The following is a 16,607-nucleotide window of genomic DNA, read 5'->3' as shown; positions in this document are numbered from 1 at the left end:
GAGTTTTGTTTTTGTGAAATTCTAATAGAGAAGGGATGTGTTTCTATCTTATTTAAACCATCACCAGTTTTATATATTCAGATTCATTGAAGAGATACAATAACGACAAGTTAACCTTCAACTTTGAATTTCTGTTCTGAAAAATGGCAAAAGGCAACAAGAAATTATGGTACCTAGGAAAGTTGGAACTTATACAATGGGAACAGAAGAATAGTGTGATATTCTAAGAATGGAAGAATTATCACTGATAATTTGATCAGTAACGCTTAGTGAACTGGACTTATTTAAAATATATTTTCTTATAGGTTTATACTTTCTTAAGGGATCAATTCAGAAAAGATTTGGGACAGAAGCAATAGCTAGGGGTCCATAATACCTTTGTGTTTAGTGTTGCAGCTCCACTTGTTAAATGTAAAATGATAAGTTCTCAATCAAATATTTGTAGCTCAGGGCTGAACTGTGGAGTCCGTGGTGCTCTCTGAGCCTTGTTGTTTTCTTGCAGATGTTTCATTGCCAGACTAGGCAACATCTTCAGTGTGAAAAGGGAGTGTGCCTTGCTCGCAGTTTATATACCGTGGGTTGTCCAGCTTGTGTTGGTGGAGGTGTTGTTCTCTCCTTGGGAGTTCTTTGATTGGGCTGTTGTTTACTGCTTGGTTGATTGACTGAGCTAATAGTTCTTTGATTAGGGTATATTGTGCTGTTTGATTGTTCATCTGGTGTTAATCCTAGTGTTAATCTTTGCATATATGGGTGTTGATTGTTGGCGAGGAGGTGTTCTGGTCTTTTGGCTTTTCTATTGTCTCTTTTGAATGGTATGTAATTGTTGTTTACCTCTGTGTGTCTGTTGATGGCTGCTTTGTCAGAGTGCCAAGCTTCCAGGAATTCTCTAGCATTTTGGATTTGGCTTGGTTTAGGATGCTCACAGTTGAAAGTATGGTTAAGTCTGTCCATGTGTTGTGAGATTAAGGAGTTCTCATCGTGTCTTCTGACTGCTAGTTGGTGTTCGTGGATGTGCTCTGCTAGTCTTCTGCCTGTCTGTCCCACATAGTGGCTGTTACAGTCTTTGCACTGTATGTTGTAAACAACTCCTGTTTTTTTTTTTCTTGGGCTACTGGGTTTTTTGGGTTACTTAGGATGTTTTGAAGAGTTTTAGTTGGTTTATGCGCTATGGTGATGCCATGAGGTTGTAACAGTCTGTTGGTGGTTTCTGAGATGTTTCTGATGTATGGCAGTGTTATCCTTTTCATAGCTTCTGTTGGTTGGATTGTGGTGGGTTGAGTGGTGAGGCACTTTTTGATAAAGTTGTGGGGTATCCATTTTGCTGGAAGGTGCTGTATAGATGATCTGTTTCCTTTTTCTGGTGTTATGGGTTGCTGCAGTGCGATTAGTTCTCATTATAATCATTTTTTTAACTTGGTCTTTTTACATAAGAGGCTTACTTACAAAAATAAGTTTAACAAGTCCTTTGTTGTAGTTCATTAATAAAATCATGTGGTACTGGCATATTACCAAAAATCAAGGGCAGGTAGCAGATAATTCTATTTCTTATAAGACCAATTTACTATGTCATGACTATTACACAGTCTTTAGGCCAACACACAAGAAATTGCATATATTGCTGCCAGACAGCTTATTGCAATACAAGTAATAACAAGAGAGTCCATTTATTTATAGGAAATAAGTACACTCTAGTAAAATATACTTCTGTTTAAAAACTGTCATAATTCTATTGTGGTTACCTGTCCCATTTCTGCAAGCTTGAAGAAAACACTACTTGAAAATAATAAAGTTCTTATACTCACAGAAAAAAAAAAAGTAAAAAAGAAAACACTAGTAATTAGTTTTGTGTAGCTTCTGCTCTACAAATTCCACTTAGTTTGTATAGAAGAGTGGTAAATGTTTATTATTTGAATATTGGCCATGAGGTTATAAAATATGTATTAAAATAGATATTTGCATACACATATACACTATAATGTATATGTGTGTATCCATATCTATATCTATCTTATATTTATCTGTTTCTGAAATACAAAAAATGCAGCAGAAATCTGGCCATGTCATGGAAAAGTTCTGATATATTTCATGTTTTCGGTAGGTTATGTTTTGCATGCTTTGAAAATTGTTAAGAAGAAATGCTTGAGACTTTGAAAACAGCTTTCTGTTTTTCATTAAAGCAGCCCAACTTTTTTTCAAATTCCCACTGCTCCAAGGAATCCATTCATTAAAATTAATGTGACACTTAAAGCATATTAAATATCTTCCACTGAAATAGGATTTGGAAGTGTTTAACTATGGATGAACTGTTCTATATGTTAGGTTGTAAAAACAGTATTTGTTTCAATTAACAAAAATATATTTCAGAAAAATAATTGTGACTTGCAGTGTCCCATATAGCAAAACATAGAGGTACAAAGTCAGAAAGAAGTACCTTTTGTATTTCCACATATTATAGCTTATAGTTCTACAGCCAGACATCTAAAATAACTGATTTGAAAAACTGCAAAAACTTGGGGTGATTTGCAGTCTCTGATGCCATGCAATTTCTGCTCATATGCTAGACTTTGAAGCTATAGCTCTTATTATGCTCAGTATTTTCAATATTGAAGGGTGAAAAGAATTCCTAGCCTCTAATTTGGCAACTTTTAAAATAATTTAGTTATACTGTATACTTCAGAATACTTCATTGAAAAGGAACATTGCTATTTGATATTTAATTCTGAATATGAAGTAAGTAGATAGGCAGATGGTAGGATGGATAGATAGATGGATGATGATGTGATGTGATGTGATGTGATGTGATGTGATATGCACCTTTGCCCCCTTTTTGTGATGTGGTGGTACTGTGACTTACTGGGAAAAGGGCATTTCTATCTTACTTATGAAATTGGGCCGGGGGAGTAATATCATAAATCAATATTAACTTCTACCAGAAGCACTTTATTCTGTTAAACCATCTCAAACTGATCAGTAGTTGCTGCTATTTGAAGTTATATGCTTTGACCATTGTTGATTTACCTTGCATAGTTGCTGTAAACAAAATTCTCCCAAAGCTTCTGTAAGTTTAATATTCCATCTTCTTCATGTACAGATGTGATTTAGACATTAAATGAATATATTTTAATATAGCCACAAATTATCCAAGTCAGAATGCTGGGAATAATTAAGAATTGTTGGTAATTTTTCTTAGTAATGAAGGTGCTACTTAACTCATCCAATAAATTCACTAATATTAAAAATGTATTACATACGTTGTTAAAAGACAAAATTAATTTAGTGATGTGGTTTTATTTACTTACAGTTTATTTTTTTCTTAATTTTTTAAACATTTTAATTTGTTTAATTTTATTTTTGTCTTAATGAGAATTCTTATATTTCAGGACCAAATGTTTTCGTGGGAAAAAAATCCATGGAGAATATGACATCAGAGTCGAACAGGTATTCAAAAAATTTACTGTCCTATTACTCACATAATTTTTTCTAGTGTTAAGTATTATTTCAGAGTGTTGAGAATGGAATAAATTGACATTATATAAAACTATTTTTTGACCCAAGGTTAATAATGAAATTACATAATACAGTGAATAAAATATTAAATTATTTAAGGTTACCAAGGCTGCTATAAGAAAAGAATCTTTTAAGAACACTTGACAAGGATTTTCCTTAACATAAATAAGGGCTTTAATCTGCTTAAGCTCATTTCTAAATAAAAAGTTTACATTCTTCTTTTAAAGATGCTGGTATTTTTTAAGGTAGTGAAATTTTAAAATAGAAGATTAATTCATGCGCTTTCCTGTCACTTCTAGATGATTCAAAGGGTATTTGGAGACTTGATGGGATATTTTTTTTTAACTTTGCAAGAAACATTGTTACTCTCAAACATTGTTGCATTATAGCCCATATATGGACAAAACTGATGGGGAGTTGAGTGATGGGATGGATCTCTGAAATTAACATGAGTGGATGGCCAGTGAGTTTTTGTCACTTCTACAAATTCTTCCTATAACTGCTCCCTCATTGTTTTGATACAGTTTGTTCAGGTCCTGAAGGAGAAAGAGAAAGAAAGAAAGAAAGAAAGAAAGAAAGAAAGAAAGAAAGAAAGAAAGAAAGAAAGAAAGAGAAACTCTGCTGTTATTTTTTTTAAATCGGGCTTGCTCTTTATTCAGTCCCACAGTATGTTTTTCATGTAAATAGGGCCAAAATTATATTTCTGTCCCAACATTTAGCAGCCTTTAATGCAGGAGATACAGTAGAACAGTTGCTGAAAGTGAAGCCACACACCCCAATATCAGAAGAGTCACATAATAACTTTCTAATTGTGCCTATAACTACTTTTTCGTTTGATTACTTTTGTTGCACAGATAAATTTTAATTAAAAGATTAAAAATTTTAATCATTAAAATTTATATTATATTTGTTGTTGTTTATTTGTTTAGTCGCTTCCGACTCTTCGTGACTTCATGGACCAGCCCACGCCAGAGCTTCCTGTCGGTCATCAACACCCCCACCTCCCCCAGGGATGAGTCCGTCACCTCTAGAATATCATCCATCCACCTTGCCCTTGGTCAGCCCCTCTTCCTTTTGCCTTCTGCTCTCCCTAGCATCAGCATCTTCTCCAGGGTGTCCTGTCTTCTCATTATGTGGCCAAAGTATTTCAGTTTTGCCTTTAATACCATTCCCTCAAGTGAGCAGTCTGGCTTTATTTCCTGGAGGATGGACTGGTTTGATCTTCTTGCAGTCCAAGGCACTCTCAGAATTTTCCTCCAGTACCACAGTTCAAAAGCATCGATCTTCCTTCTCTCAGCCTTCCTTATGGTCCAGCTCTCGCAGCCATATGTTACTACGGGGAACACCATTGCTTTAACTATGCGGACCTTTGTTGTCAGTGTGATGTCTCTGCTCTTAACTATTTTATCGAGATTTGTCATTGCTCTTCTCCCAAAGATTAAGTGTCTTCTGATTTCCTGACTGCAGTCAGCATCTGCAGTAATCTTTGCACCTCGAAATACAAAGTCTTTCACTGCTTCTGCATTTTCTCCCTCTATTTGCCAGTTATCAATCAAGCTGGTTGCCATAATCTTGGTTTTTTTGAGGTTTAGCTGCAAGCCAGCTTTTGCACTTTCTTCTTTCACCTTCATCATAAGGCTCCTCAGTTCCTCTTCACTTTCAGCCATCAGTGGTATCATCTGCATATCTGAGATTGTTGATGTTTCTTCCAGCGATTTTAACTCCAGCCTTGGATTCCTCAAGCCCAGCATGTGGCATGACGTGTTCTGCGTACAAGTTGAATAGGCAGGGTGAGAGTATACAGCCCTGCCATACTCCTTTCCCAATCTTAAACCAGTCTGTTGTTCCGTGGTCTGTTCTTACTGTTGTTACTTGGTCGTTATACGGATTCCTCAGGAGGCAGACAAGATGGCTTGGTATCCCCATACCACTAAGAACTTGCCACAATTTGTTATGGTCCACACAGTCAAAGGCTTTAGAATAGTCAATAAAACAGAAATAGATGTTTTTCTGAAACTCCCTGGCTTTTTCCATTATCCAGCGGATATTGGCAATTTGGTCCCTAGTTGCTCTGCCTTTTCTAAACCCAGCTTGTACATCTGGCAATTCTCGCTCCATGAATTGCTGAAGTCTACCTTGCAGGATCTTGAGCATCACCTTACTGGCATGTGAAATGAGTGCCACTGTTCGATAGTTTGAACATTCTTTAGATATAAGTTGATTTTTTCCAGTCTGATGGCCATTCTTGTGTTTTCCAAATTTGCTGGCATATAGCATGCATTACCTTGACAGCATCATCTTGCAAGAATATTATATTTACTTAGGGGTATAATAAGATAATCATATTCACTTGGGGAAAGAAATGAAGATAATTGTAGTTAAATGGTGCATTGCCTTCAGGATTTTTTTGCTGATTTAATGAAGAGAAGGATATTGGATTTGCAAGAGAAAGTGAATGGAACAGATGGGTTAAGAGGTTTGAAGGAAAAATGGAAGATAGGAAGAACAGGAGATGCATGGGGAGAACAGCTGCAGCTGAGAGAGTCTGGGCATGACATGCTGGCTGAAGGCTCAGAAAATCAGCAGAATGCTGGGGAATTGGTGAATGTGGAAGCTTCCAAAGGAATGAGATATGAACCCACCAGCAAACACTGCCAGGACCCCTACAATAAAAACCTTGGAGTTCCTGACATCTGTAGCTGCTGTGGCTAGGCATATCTGTGGAAGTTGTTGCCAGGCTGGCAGCCACAGAGAGTGGCAGCAAGAAGGTAGTTTCCATTACTGGTCCTCCCTCCATGTAAACAGCCTCAAGGCTGGAATTAGCTGTCATGGAGTGAGTGGAGTCATGCAAGGAATCTTTTACCAGGAATCTTTTACCAGAACAGGTGGAAATGTTCTACTGAGGATAGATGAGTGTAGGAATGTTTCTTTAAGAGTGCCACTTTTCTTAAATAGTGGGACAGAAATTATAAGGTGTGTGAGTGAACATTGGAGAACAGAGTTGTAGATGTTGTCGGCTGAAGATGGTTTGGGACTGTGGAAATTGGGAGAATATGGATTGGAAGGACTAGTGACTTGATTAGAGTCAGGCAGCATCCAAAATTCATTCATTCATTCATTCATTCATTCATTCATTCTCAGGGTGAGAGATGGAATTTGGCTGCAAAATGGCTCCCCCCCCCCCCCGAGTGAGAGAGTTGAAATGTGGAAGTTGTGGGGTGTGCGTCTAAAAAACAGGCAAGACCTTTGCCAGTGTGTACCTTTGCCAGCGTGGGACAAGTGTGGTCAAAGGGGAAGAATCTCGATCATAACAGATGGTTGATGGAGGAATGGGACTGACTACTTTTGGGAACTGTGAGCTCTGGTTGCTCCTTTTGAATGCCAGATCTGCCTGTAATAATCTGTCCTCATCCACTATTTGATCATGTATGTTGTGGGCAGATCTAGCTTGTATTACCAAGAGATTTGGATTTTTAAAGTTAGCAATGATAATAATTTTACAATACATCTTTTGTGACTTTTGTTCATGATATGAACAAGTATAAAATTCTTAGTGCCTGGCAGCATCCCAGAGGATGTTTATCACTCATGTAGATATTTTCACTTATATATTACTTCTACATTTCATGTGAAAAAACAGTTCTAACATTATCTTATGCTCTAAACAAGATACTTAACTTCTTCTGTAAGAAAACAAGTCATAAAATAATATTTTCCAGCACACTTCCTAGATACTATTTGTTTGTTCAAATTTAGTATGCCCACAGAGGTTATACGTGGATCCAGGAGCATTAACCCTATACGAAGTAGCAGCTTAAAACTAATTGCTTTATTTATACAATTTTTTTTTATCTTACAGGCACAATTTTCAGAGGTCAATTTGATAGCTCATGCTGATGGCAATTACTCTGTAAATGTACAAGCTTTTCGAAATGGCACTAAAGTTGTCAGGTAAGCTGTTTTACTTTTCAACTTTCAGAATTAAGGTTAACATAAAACTATACAAAACATGATCATGAATAACATCCTTTACTAGAATTAGAATGTGTTCGGGTAATTTTTCACAAGCAGGGTACATGGACTATGTAATTAAGTTGTTTCTTCATCTTCCAGATAATTTCATAAGGAGCAACCCTTAACAGAATACAGCAGGCTGGCTCAGCCAAAACCATTCGGTAGCTAAGATAAAATATCTAAATGGCATCCCATATTGTTCTAATTAATGTGAGATTCAGGCTAACAGGTCTATCTCTATGATCACCAAGAACTGGCACTGACTTGATGGCACAAAACCCATCAATCAGGGTTTACAAGGTTTTCTTGTTCATGCCTTATTCAAGAAAACAATGCTATTTTGTGTTCCTAAATTTCTCTTCCTCAGTTTCAGATATGTAGGTATAATTTAAAGTAAAGACCAATCATCTTGCAATATTCCTGGCAACAAACTTGCAAAACCTTAGAATTTGTATAAGAGCTCTGGATGAAACAATTAAAGGGTTACTGGTTTTCTCTTTGGTCAGCACTAAAGTCATTGAAAGCCTGTTTGAACAGAAGTAGATGTTATATGTGAAATGTGAAATGAAGAGTGACTAAAGCGGAAGGATTGAAATATAAAGCAATTCTAAATAAGTACCCAGTGTTAAAACCCTTCCAGATGTCACAGATGGCAACAAATTGATTAATATTTTCTGGTCCTAGGAGAGAAAATTAGGGAAGAGAATGAGCTCTACAACAAACAGGTCTTTAAATTATGACTTCAACATCACTCTCTACCCTGGCATCTTCATTTTCATTTTACCCTCAGCTCAGGATAAAACTTATTAGTTGCTGGTTTTGGTTTTGTTGCATCAGAAGGATGGGTATATGTGTGCATAGACCAGTATATCAAAACATTCTGACTTAGATAACAGGAGCCTCACCCTCTAACCACCTATAAAAGGATGGCCTGCAAAGACTTGCCTGAATTCCTCTTTTTCAACCAGTTTCTAACATCATGAGATTTCTTCATGACTGCTAGTTCGTAAAATTCTTTTTTTACCAATCTCCACCACTACCATCACCACCACCAACAAACAAAGTAGAATAATTGTTTGCTTTCTCCTAACATTTTTTCCCTTTCTTTGGAATTTTTCATTGTACTGAAGCCTATGGCCTCAACAAAATATAGAAAGACATTATTCACCACAAGAGAAATTCTAGGGGTCCCCTACATGGGCCTCATTCCAGAACCACAAACCTCTACATCCTCTTTAGAATATAATTCTAGTCACTCATGACAATTCTACCCTTGGTTCTAGCTCTGTCAATTTTTTTTTCTCTCTGGCCCTAACTAAAACCTTAGAGAGATCCTTGAAGGACTCTCAGACCTGCCAATCCATTTTTAATTTGTTCTTGGAATAAGAGTTCAACTTTACAATTTATCTTAAACATGCTAAGAATCCTTTTTGGTACTAACATTCCTATTTCCTTCCAGACCAGAGCCATGCCTAGTACAATGGCTTCCAGAGTGATCACACTGCTATGACTGCTACTACAGTTAGCATCCATATCTGGTATTTGCACAATATTGGATATGTCTTCCACACAAAGATCTGTCCCACTTAGAATTTTTTGGGTGTTCGTAGTTTCTCCATTGCCATTGCTTATGTCATGAGTAAGGATGGCGAGCAGGGGGCTCCCACCCAGACTGTCAAGCGCATGCGTAGCACTGAGGAACTGTTCAGCCATTCAAAGAGACACAGATCGGGACCGCCTTAACCTTTGGGGGTTATATGGCTGGGTTTCCCCACGCTTCCTCAGTTTGTTAGGATTCTTGTTAAGTACTACTAATAAATATTAGAGACCAAGTCATTGTCTCAGTGTGTTTCCTGGTAGTCACCACAGCTTATCACATAAAGCAGTGATCTGGTACACAAGAGAATTGTTGAATAAGTACAGAGACCCACTGTCCTATGGGTGTCAACTCATAGTATTTCACAGTACCATGATCCCTATTCTAAACTTTGAGAGACGTGAATGACTACATCACTTCCTCAAAGTTCAACCCACTAACTGGGGCAAATATCTAATCTCTCTTCCAGTCTGGTGACATCCCTGGAACTCGGAGATGCGTACTTCCATACAGCTATTCAAAATAACCATTCTTGGGTCCTATGAAATGATACACTCTTTTCTGTACTGTAACAATAATGGGACCTCCCCTTTGGTTTCACTTGGATGCTGCAGGTCTTCAAATGCACGGTCTGTTTGAAGTCCAGGGATGTATATCATGGTGAAAGGGGTCTTAAAATCACAGATGCATCAAGCTATTCCTGCAATGATAAATTTGGTTCACAAAAGCAAGTTCACCAAGAAAATATCATGTAAAGGTGTAAACAAATTGGAGACTCGGGAAATGAACCAAAGTCAAATGTGGTAGATGTTCTTGTAATTCAGAGTCTGTGAAACTGGGAATCATGGAATCGTGAATTACAGATCAACATTGTTTCAATCATGTATGTCTGCAGAGTGGGCTCAAGAGGGGAAATTGCAACATGTGCATTGCGATGGCCCAACACAAGCTCCGTGCCTTTTGTATTTATCTCACAAATCACATATAACTATGTAAGAGGGGAGCTTGCAGCATGACATCATGATATGTGTTTCATCATGTTGATAAAATCTCCAGATTCTGTGGATATCATTTTTTCAACAGCTTTGTCATGTCTGGGTTAATCTGTAAATAGCAGAAGCCCTGCCCAAGCACACTGGTTTTGATCAAATCTGGTTTCCTTCAGTGGGTTATTCCTGAGTACTTCTGAATAGCCCTGTCTGATTTAGCTATTTTTTGACATAGCCAACTACTCCTTTGTCTTTCTATCTTTTGACCTTCTGCCTTAAGACAATGGCATTCTTGAGGACTGTATGGAGGAGGCACCTGTCTAAGTCAGAGTCTGCTGGATCCAGACAGGGACAGTTGTATTTTTGGCATAATTATGAGGGCTTGGAACTTTTGGGACTAGACAGGGGCAAACCACTTCCAAAATCTTGCCAAGAAAACTTCAGGGACTTCTCCAGGCAGTCACCAGAAGTCAGCACTGACTGGAAGGTACAAAAAAAAAAGTTTCAGTTTACTGCTTTCCTGTAGATGTAATTTTAACCTACCCCTTCTAATTCAGTAGCTCATGTTTCTCTAGTAAGTTTCTAATGTACTTGTTTGCTTGCTGTTAAACTCTTAGGTCATTCAAGCCTGACTTCGTTCTTGTCCGGCAACACTCATTCAGCATGGCCGAAAATGAAGATTTTCGTAATTTAATTATTGGAATGCATTATGCGAGCATCCCAAGTGTTAACTCTCTAGAGTCAATCTACAACTTCTGTGACAAGCCCTGGGTAGTAAGTAACAAATCCTAATTCAATAATAATAATAATAATGATATAATAATAATATATTTCAATATATAATTGAATAATAACATATTTGAAGGTTGAATTGGGGAAAGGAAAGGAAAATGAGTGCCATTTAGCCCTATGTCTGCCCCTGTACATGTGCACAACTTTATTAAAACATTTATATTTGGATTCTGTCTCAAAACCTTACATAATGTAAACACATTCCTTCATGCTTTTTAATTACTATGAAAGTTTAGTGCTTAATATCTTAACATTTAATATTCATAGTCTTCACCTTGTGCCTTTGTTTACTGCTAAGGTTCTCGTAGCTTTGCAGGTAAAAGAACTGTAATTACTCTTGTACAAACTTAGTAAAGTAGCTATTATTAGTAAAGGTTAGCGTTATTTCTATGGAATAATAAGGAAAGAATGTTACAACACCTCTTTTTTTTTCTTTTAGCCATATTATTATGATTGAAGACTTTGAAGTATTTATTTATTGTAATGCTATACTTTCTCTTTCTGTGAAAAGAGCATCACCAAAGCATAAAATGAAGCTAAACGACATAATAAAGATTGCTGTTTAGAGGACAGGGTAAAATAAGTGGGTAAGAGAAGCTGAACAGAAATCCTAGAAAATGGTACCACTGCCTAGCTAGAATCCTGAACTGGAGCATTCCACATTTCAATATTTTTATCATTCAGGATGATAATACTATAAACACAAATATGGGTTTCTCTATGGAAAACCTTAATGTATGGTAATTACAACTCATCTCTCCATTGCTTTTACTTGCAGTCTCTATTTCTGTGTTGCAGTGCGAATAAAATTGCTTCTGCGTGTAGAAAGTTAATGTGAGTTTATAATCTTCTGCCTGCTGGCATTCAGGACCAAACTAGCCAGACTTGCATTTACTTGCTTTCTACCTTAAGGTGTTTGGTTTGTTATTCCTGCTATTGTTAAAAATGCTGTAGGCATTTGCAATAATGTTGCACATCGTATCCTTTAAAAAAAGAGTGCTTTTATCTTTCACCCAATCCTTTGCATAAGAAACTGGCTTTCCAGATTTTTAGAGTGAAAAACTAAAGTACTCTAACATGACTAAGTGAAAGTGTAAATGCAGAAGACCTTTAGTTTAACAGTTCAGGAAAAAGAGATATTTGTTAAACCTGAATGTCAGTTGTATCCAAAGATTCCCTCCATCCCCATTTTTTTATTTTGCTCCTGGGAAGTTGTCTATTGGCACTTACCAAAAAAGCCCAATAAGGGAGGTCATTATTGATACCAGACTTAGGGACCTTTTAAGGATTTTCTCCAACTGCTCTGTCAGTAAGAAAGCATTAATTAAGGCAAGAGCCAAGTTAGGGAAAGGTACAAATCCGGATGCTCTCAGCTTGGCTCAGAATGGGTTCTTGTCTGAGCCTTCTTCTGTGCTGCCCCAATCATTTCAAGAACCTTTATCGGGTGCAGGAAGACAGCTCCTTCCTGTTTCACCAAGTCCACTGCACATTACATGATTACAGAGCCCCCTCTCCCTTACTTACTTAGCTGAAAGCACTGTTACTAGTCAGTACCAGTAGGCCAGTAGAAACAAATGTTAGTCACTGCATCATGAAAAATATGAAAAAAACATGAAAAAGCCCTCAGTTTGTCTGGCTACATGTCAACACTTCCTTTGGGACAAAACCTCTTATTTATTTACATGAGCGTCTACAGAATGTAGTAATGGGGGTTATGTGACATTATTTGCATCATGTTGTCACTGTGCGATTATGTCATGGCTTCTATGGCTGGTGTTTCTTTACTTTCCAATGACAAGAGAGAGATTATTAAAATATATCAACATATTAATACTGCCAGGCACTCTGGAGATTATGCCTGAACTTTTTTTTTCTCTTGTTCATCCCATAAGGCTGTTATCTTTTTTAAAAATATATCTACAGTTTTTATTAAAGAATTTTTTTACAAAGTTAAAAGATAAGCACAAAAAATATAGAAGAAAATAGGAAAAGAAGAAAGGTAAAGAAAATAGAGTGAAGAAAAAGAGGGAAAAAAGCTACTTAAAGAAGTGACTTCCATTCTTCTTTACAGCAGTTATAGACATACTTGACACCATTTCCCACCTTCAAAATTACATAATGTGGTTCCTTCCTTCCCATACAAAGCCCTTTTTAATTGGTAAATCCAGAAATCGCCATTTCATTCTTATCCATTTTCAGCAAAAAATCCATAAAGGATTTCCAGTCTTTTATAAAAGTAGCAGTTGTTCCCTCCCAAATCAAACAAGTCAATTTAGCCATTTCTGCAAGTTCTACCATCTTCACAGTCCACTCCTCCATTATGGGTATTTCTATATTTTTCCATCTTTGTGTGTATAATAACCTTGCTGCAGTTACTATAAAATGGTATTACTGTATATAAAATCAATCATCCATGAGTCTTTTCTGACTGACTATCCATAAGTCCTAGTAATAAAAATTCTGGTTTCATTTGAGTATTAATTTATAAAATTCTCTGCATCATCATGTGTATTTGAAGCCAATTTTTTTTTTTTGCTGTTTCACAAGTCTACCATGCATGATAAGATGTCCCTTTATGTTTTTCATATTTCCAACAACAATCAGAAGTACCTTTATACATCTTAGATCATTTATCTGGTGACATATACCAACAGTATATCATTTTATAAAAATGCTCTCTTAAGTTATAAGACAATGTGAATTTCAGTCCTTTTAACCACATTCTTTCCCATTGATCCATCTGTATATTATAACCAAAATTCTTAGCCCATTTTATCATGTACTTTTTAACTTGTTCTTCTTCCATTTCAAATCTCAACAGAAGTTTGTACATTTTAGCAATTGCATGTTCATCATTTGTACATGTTGTTCTATACCTGGTAGCTTTTTATCCATATTAAACCTCTCCCTTAATGTGCATATTAAAACCATTGAAAAGTAAATCCCGCTGCAGTCAGTTGTTTTCTTGATTTCATGTTCAGTTCTCCATTTTTCTATACTAGCAAATCTTGACGCATTAACCATTTTTCTTTGCCCACTGTTTCTTTTCTATAAAACATGTCTTGTGCTGAGGCCAATAAAGGTATTTTTGGGCATAGCCTGGGTTTGTATCTGTTCCATATTCTTAATATGGCATTCCTAACATAATGAGTTATGAAGTCTACATTAACTTTATCATACCATAAAAAACCATGCCATCCAAACCTCAGGTTGTGCCTTTCCAATTCTAACATTGTTATTTCTTAGCAACAGCCATTCTTTCATCCAACTGTAAGGCTGTTATTATTGGGCCCAGGAACTTGAATATGATACAAGAGTTCTCCTTAAAAGAACCATTAAAAGAACCATTGTGAGGGTACCATAGAACCAGTCTTTCTCTGGTTATTATTTTAGCTTCTGCCATTTCTGAAAAGGATGGTTGGTGGTCTGCAGCCAGTTTGGGACATTTATAACAATAAATTAGTTAACCATCTCTTAGCTTCAGAAATTCTCCTTAGCTGTCATCTTTCCACTGCAATTCAGAGACTGTTGATTTATATTTTTCAATTTGACCGTTGCCTATTTTCATATTTCCATTACTTTAGAGCACTGCTATTATGTTCAGTTCCAAGTTGGACCAGTTCCATACTAATTTGGATTCCTGTCTGGCCATGCTGCAGCACTCACTGTATGCCTGGCACTTGTGATGGCCCACTTCATGCAGCATTCTAGATTGGAAATGTTTAAGTGATAGCCACCAACTATTTAAAAATGGAATTTTCCGATTGTAATGGAATTTCTAGCAGATCCTGAGAACATGGAAGAAGAAGAATTAACAATCACAGAAAAGATTCCTGAATCCAGGGGAGGAAAGAAGCGTGAGAAACAGTAGCTCTGCCTCAGTTATACTAGATATAAGTTGAACTGGAGAATTATTTTCTCTGGCTTTCAAGATTCTGTTAAATATCCTACTAGTAATTAGTATCTTTCCAAAATCCCAGTGCTTCTTGCGTCCTGACTTTGCCTGCTTCGAAACACTTGATACCTCTGGAGTTAAAAGTTATAAATGTTATCAACATTAATATGTTTAATATTGAAGGCACTATGATTTTTTGTTACACTAGCCTTGGAACCTGAGCTGTTGTACTCCCTTGTAACATTCCCATAGGAATCTAGTATCTCTTGGCAGTAACAGAATGCTAGACTGGCTGGAGGCCTTAGATCTGATCCAGCACAGTCCTTATGTTCCTATGTTCTAATATGCCCTTTTCACTATGTAGTAGAAGCCAGTGCCGAAGAAGATTATGCAGCATCCTACATCACAATTCAGCCAGCATTCTCACTATAGCCTTACCAAGTATAAAAAGGCTCTAATTTCTACTGCTTTCATTCAAAGTGCAGGTGGAAATGCAGTTCTGTTATTTATTTTTCCTCTTCTCCTGCAGCAAATTAAAAGAATAGTTGGGAAGGGGTTCTAGAGGCCCAGTTCCAAGTGATTCAGCTATTCAAAGCACTCATGCTTCTACAACAGAAAATTTCAGTATATTCAATAACTCCTATTGCATTCTATGTATTTTTTTCAAGCAAGTATGCATAGGATTTCATTTATGCAACATGATCATATTCATTTCATTCACACATAGTTTAGTGAGGCTTAAAAATATAATAGCTTTCTCATTGTCTGGGCCATGCGCTCTTATTGATAAAGCAAATTTGCTTATACAGATTCAAAGGATGAATCTCATGAATTATTTATTGGAAATAGATATAAGCCCATCCCTTATTTAACTGTTGTGGAAGATGTGATTTTAAACACTTCTTTTAAAGCTGGGGAAAGTACATCAGCACAAGCAAAGCATCACTCCTTGATGCTTTAAAGCAGCTGTGTTCTTTGGAAGTGTAGGCATGGCTGCTTCAAAACCTTGTGCTGGTTGTTTGTGCATGTGTGCAATGAATAAACAATACTTTCACTGGAAGCACCAGCAAAGCCAAGCATCTTTACATATACACATGTAGCAACAACTGGGAAGTCTTTGGCTGTCACAGTTGCACTAAGGCTTTAAGAACAGGTACTTTTCTCATGGCATCATGCTTGCCCAGAAACCCTTTAGAATGCTTTGGGGAGCCTCTCTGTCTTTGCAAGCATGGAAATTCAAGGCTTTATTGCCACAATAACAAAAACCATCACTGAAGTTTGTGAAGTTTTCACTAAGTTTGTGAACTAGGTGAAAGGTGGGAAAAGTCTAAAAGCTTTCAGGAACTTGATCTGTGATATATAGCAATTCCCACAAATTTTTAGAGGACCATTAGCTCATTTCCCCCAAAAGAAATATAAACATGGAACCATTGATATTTAAATCTGCCATTCTTCCATTTTCTCCCTTCCTGTAATCTGACAATATTTTTATTGCACTGAACTGAAAAGGATTCTTTCCTGCATTCTGCACACTTGACATATTCAGAATATGTCAAGTGTACAAAAAATTGTTACCCGTATGGATCAAATTTATTTTCTACTTTGAGCAAAAAAAAAATATGTTGTTATTTCTGATAGAAATTTTCTGAATTACCATCCATCTGACATTAATGCACAGTGTTTATTGTGTTGAAAACTGAAATATTTAGAATAAATAATTATTAATTATAATTAATAATTCATTTAATTTATATTTATTTATTTACTTGATTTATATAGCTGCCCATCTCACTTTTATGTGACTCTAGCTAGC

The 16,607-nt window shown here is 36.5% G+C and overlaps 1 protein-coding gene across 1 annotated transcript in view; it reads left to right on the top strand.

Annotated features, from left to right (window-relative positions):
* SYN2 (synapsin II) overlaps window positions 1-16,607 on the top strand; it is a 148,626-nt gene that overhangs the window by 58,505 nt on the left and 73,514 nt on the right. The window contains exons 2-4 of the mRNA XM_063291840.1: window positions 3,381-3,438; window positions 7,367-7,458; window positions 10,725-10,881. Coding sequence (XP_063147910.1) covers window positions 3,381-3,438; window positions 7,367-7,458; window positions 10,725-10,881 — 307 coding nt within the window. The remainder of the gene's footprint in view (window positions 1-3,380; window positions 3,439-7,366; window positions 7,459-10,724; window positions 10,882-16,607) is intronic.

This window comes from Candoia aspera, chromosome 2, assembly GCF_035149785.1.
Source record: "Candoia aspera isolate rCanAsp1 chromosome 2, rCanAsp1.hap2, whole genome shotgun sequence".
NCBI lineage: Eukaryota > Metazoa > Chordata > Lepidosauria > Squamata > Boidae > Candoia > Candoia aspera.
Note: the sequence above shows the minus strand (reverse complement) of the source record. Positions and strands in the feature narration are given on the sequence as shown.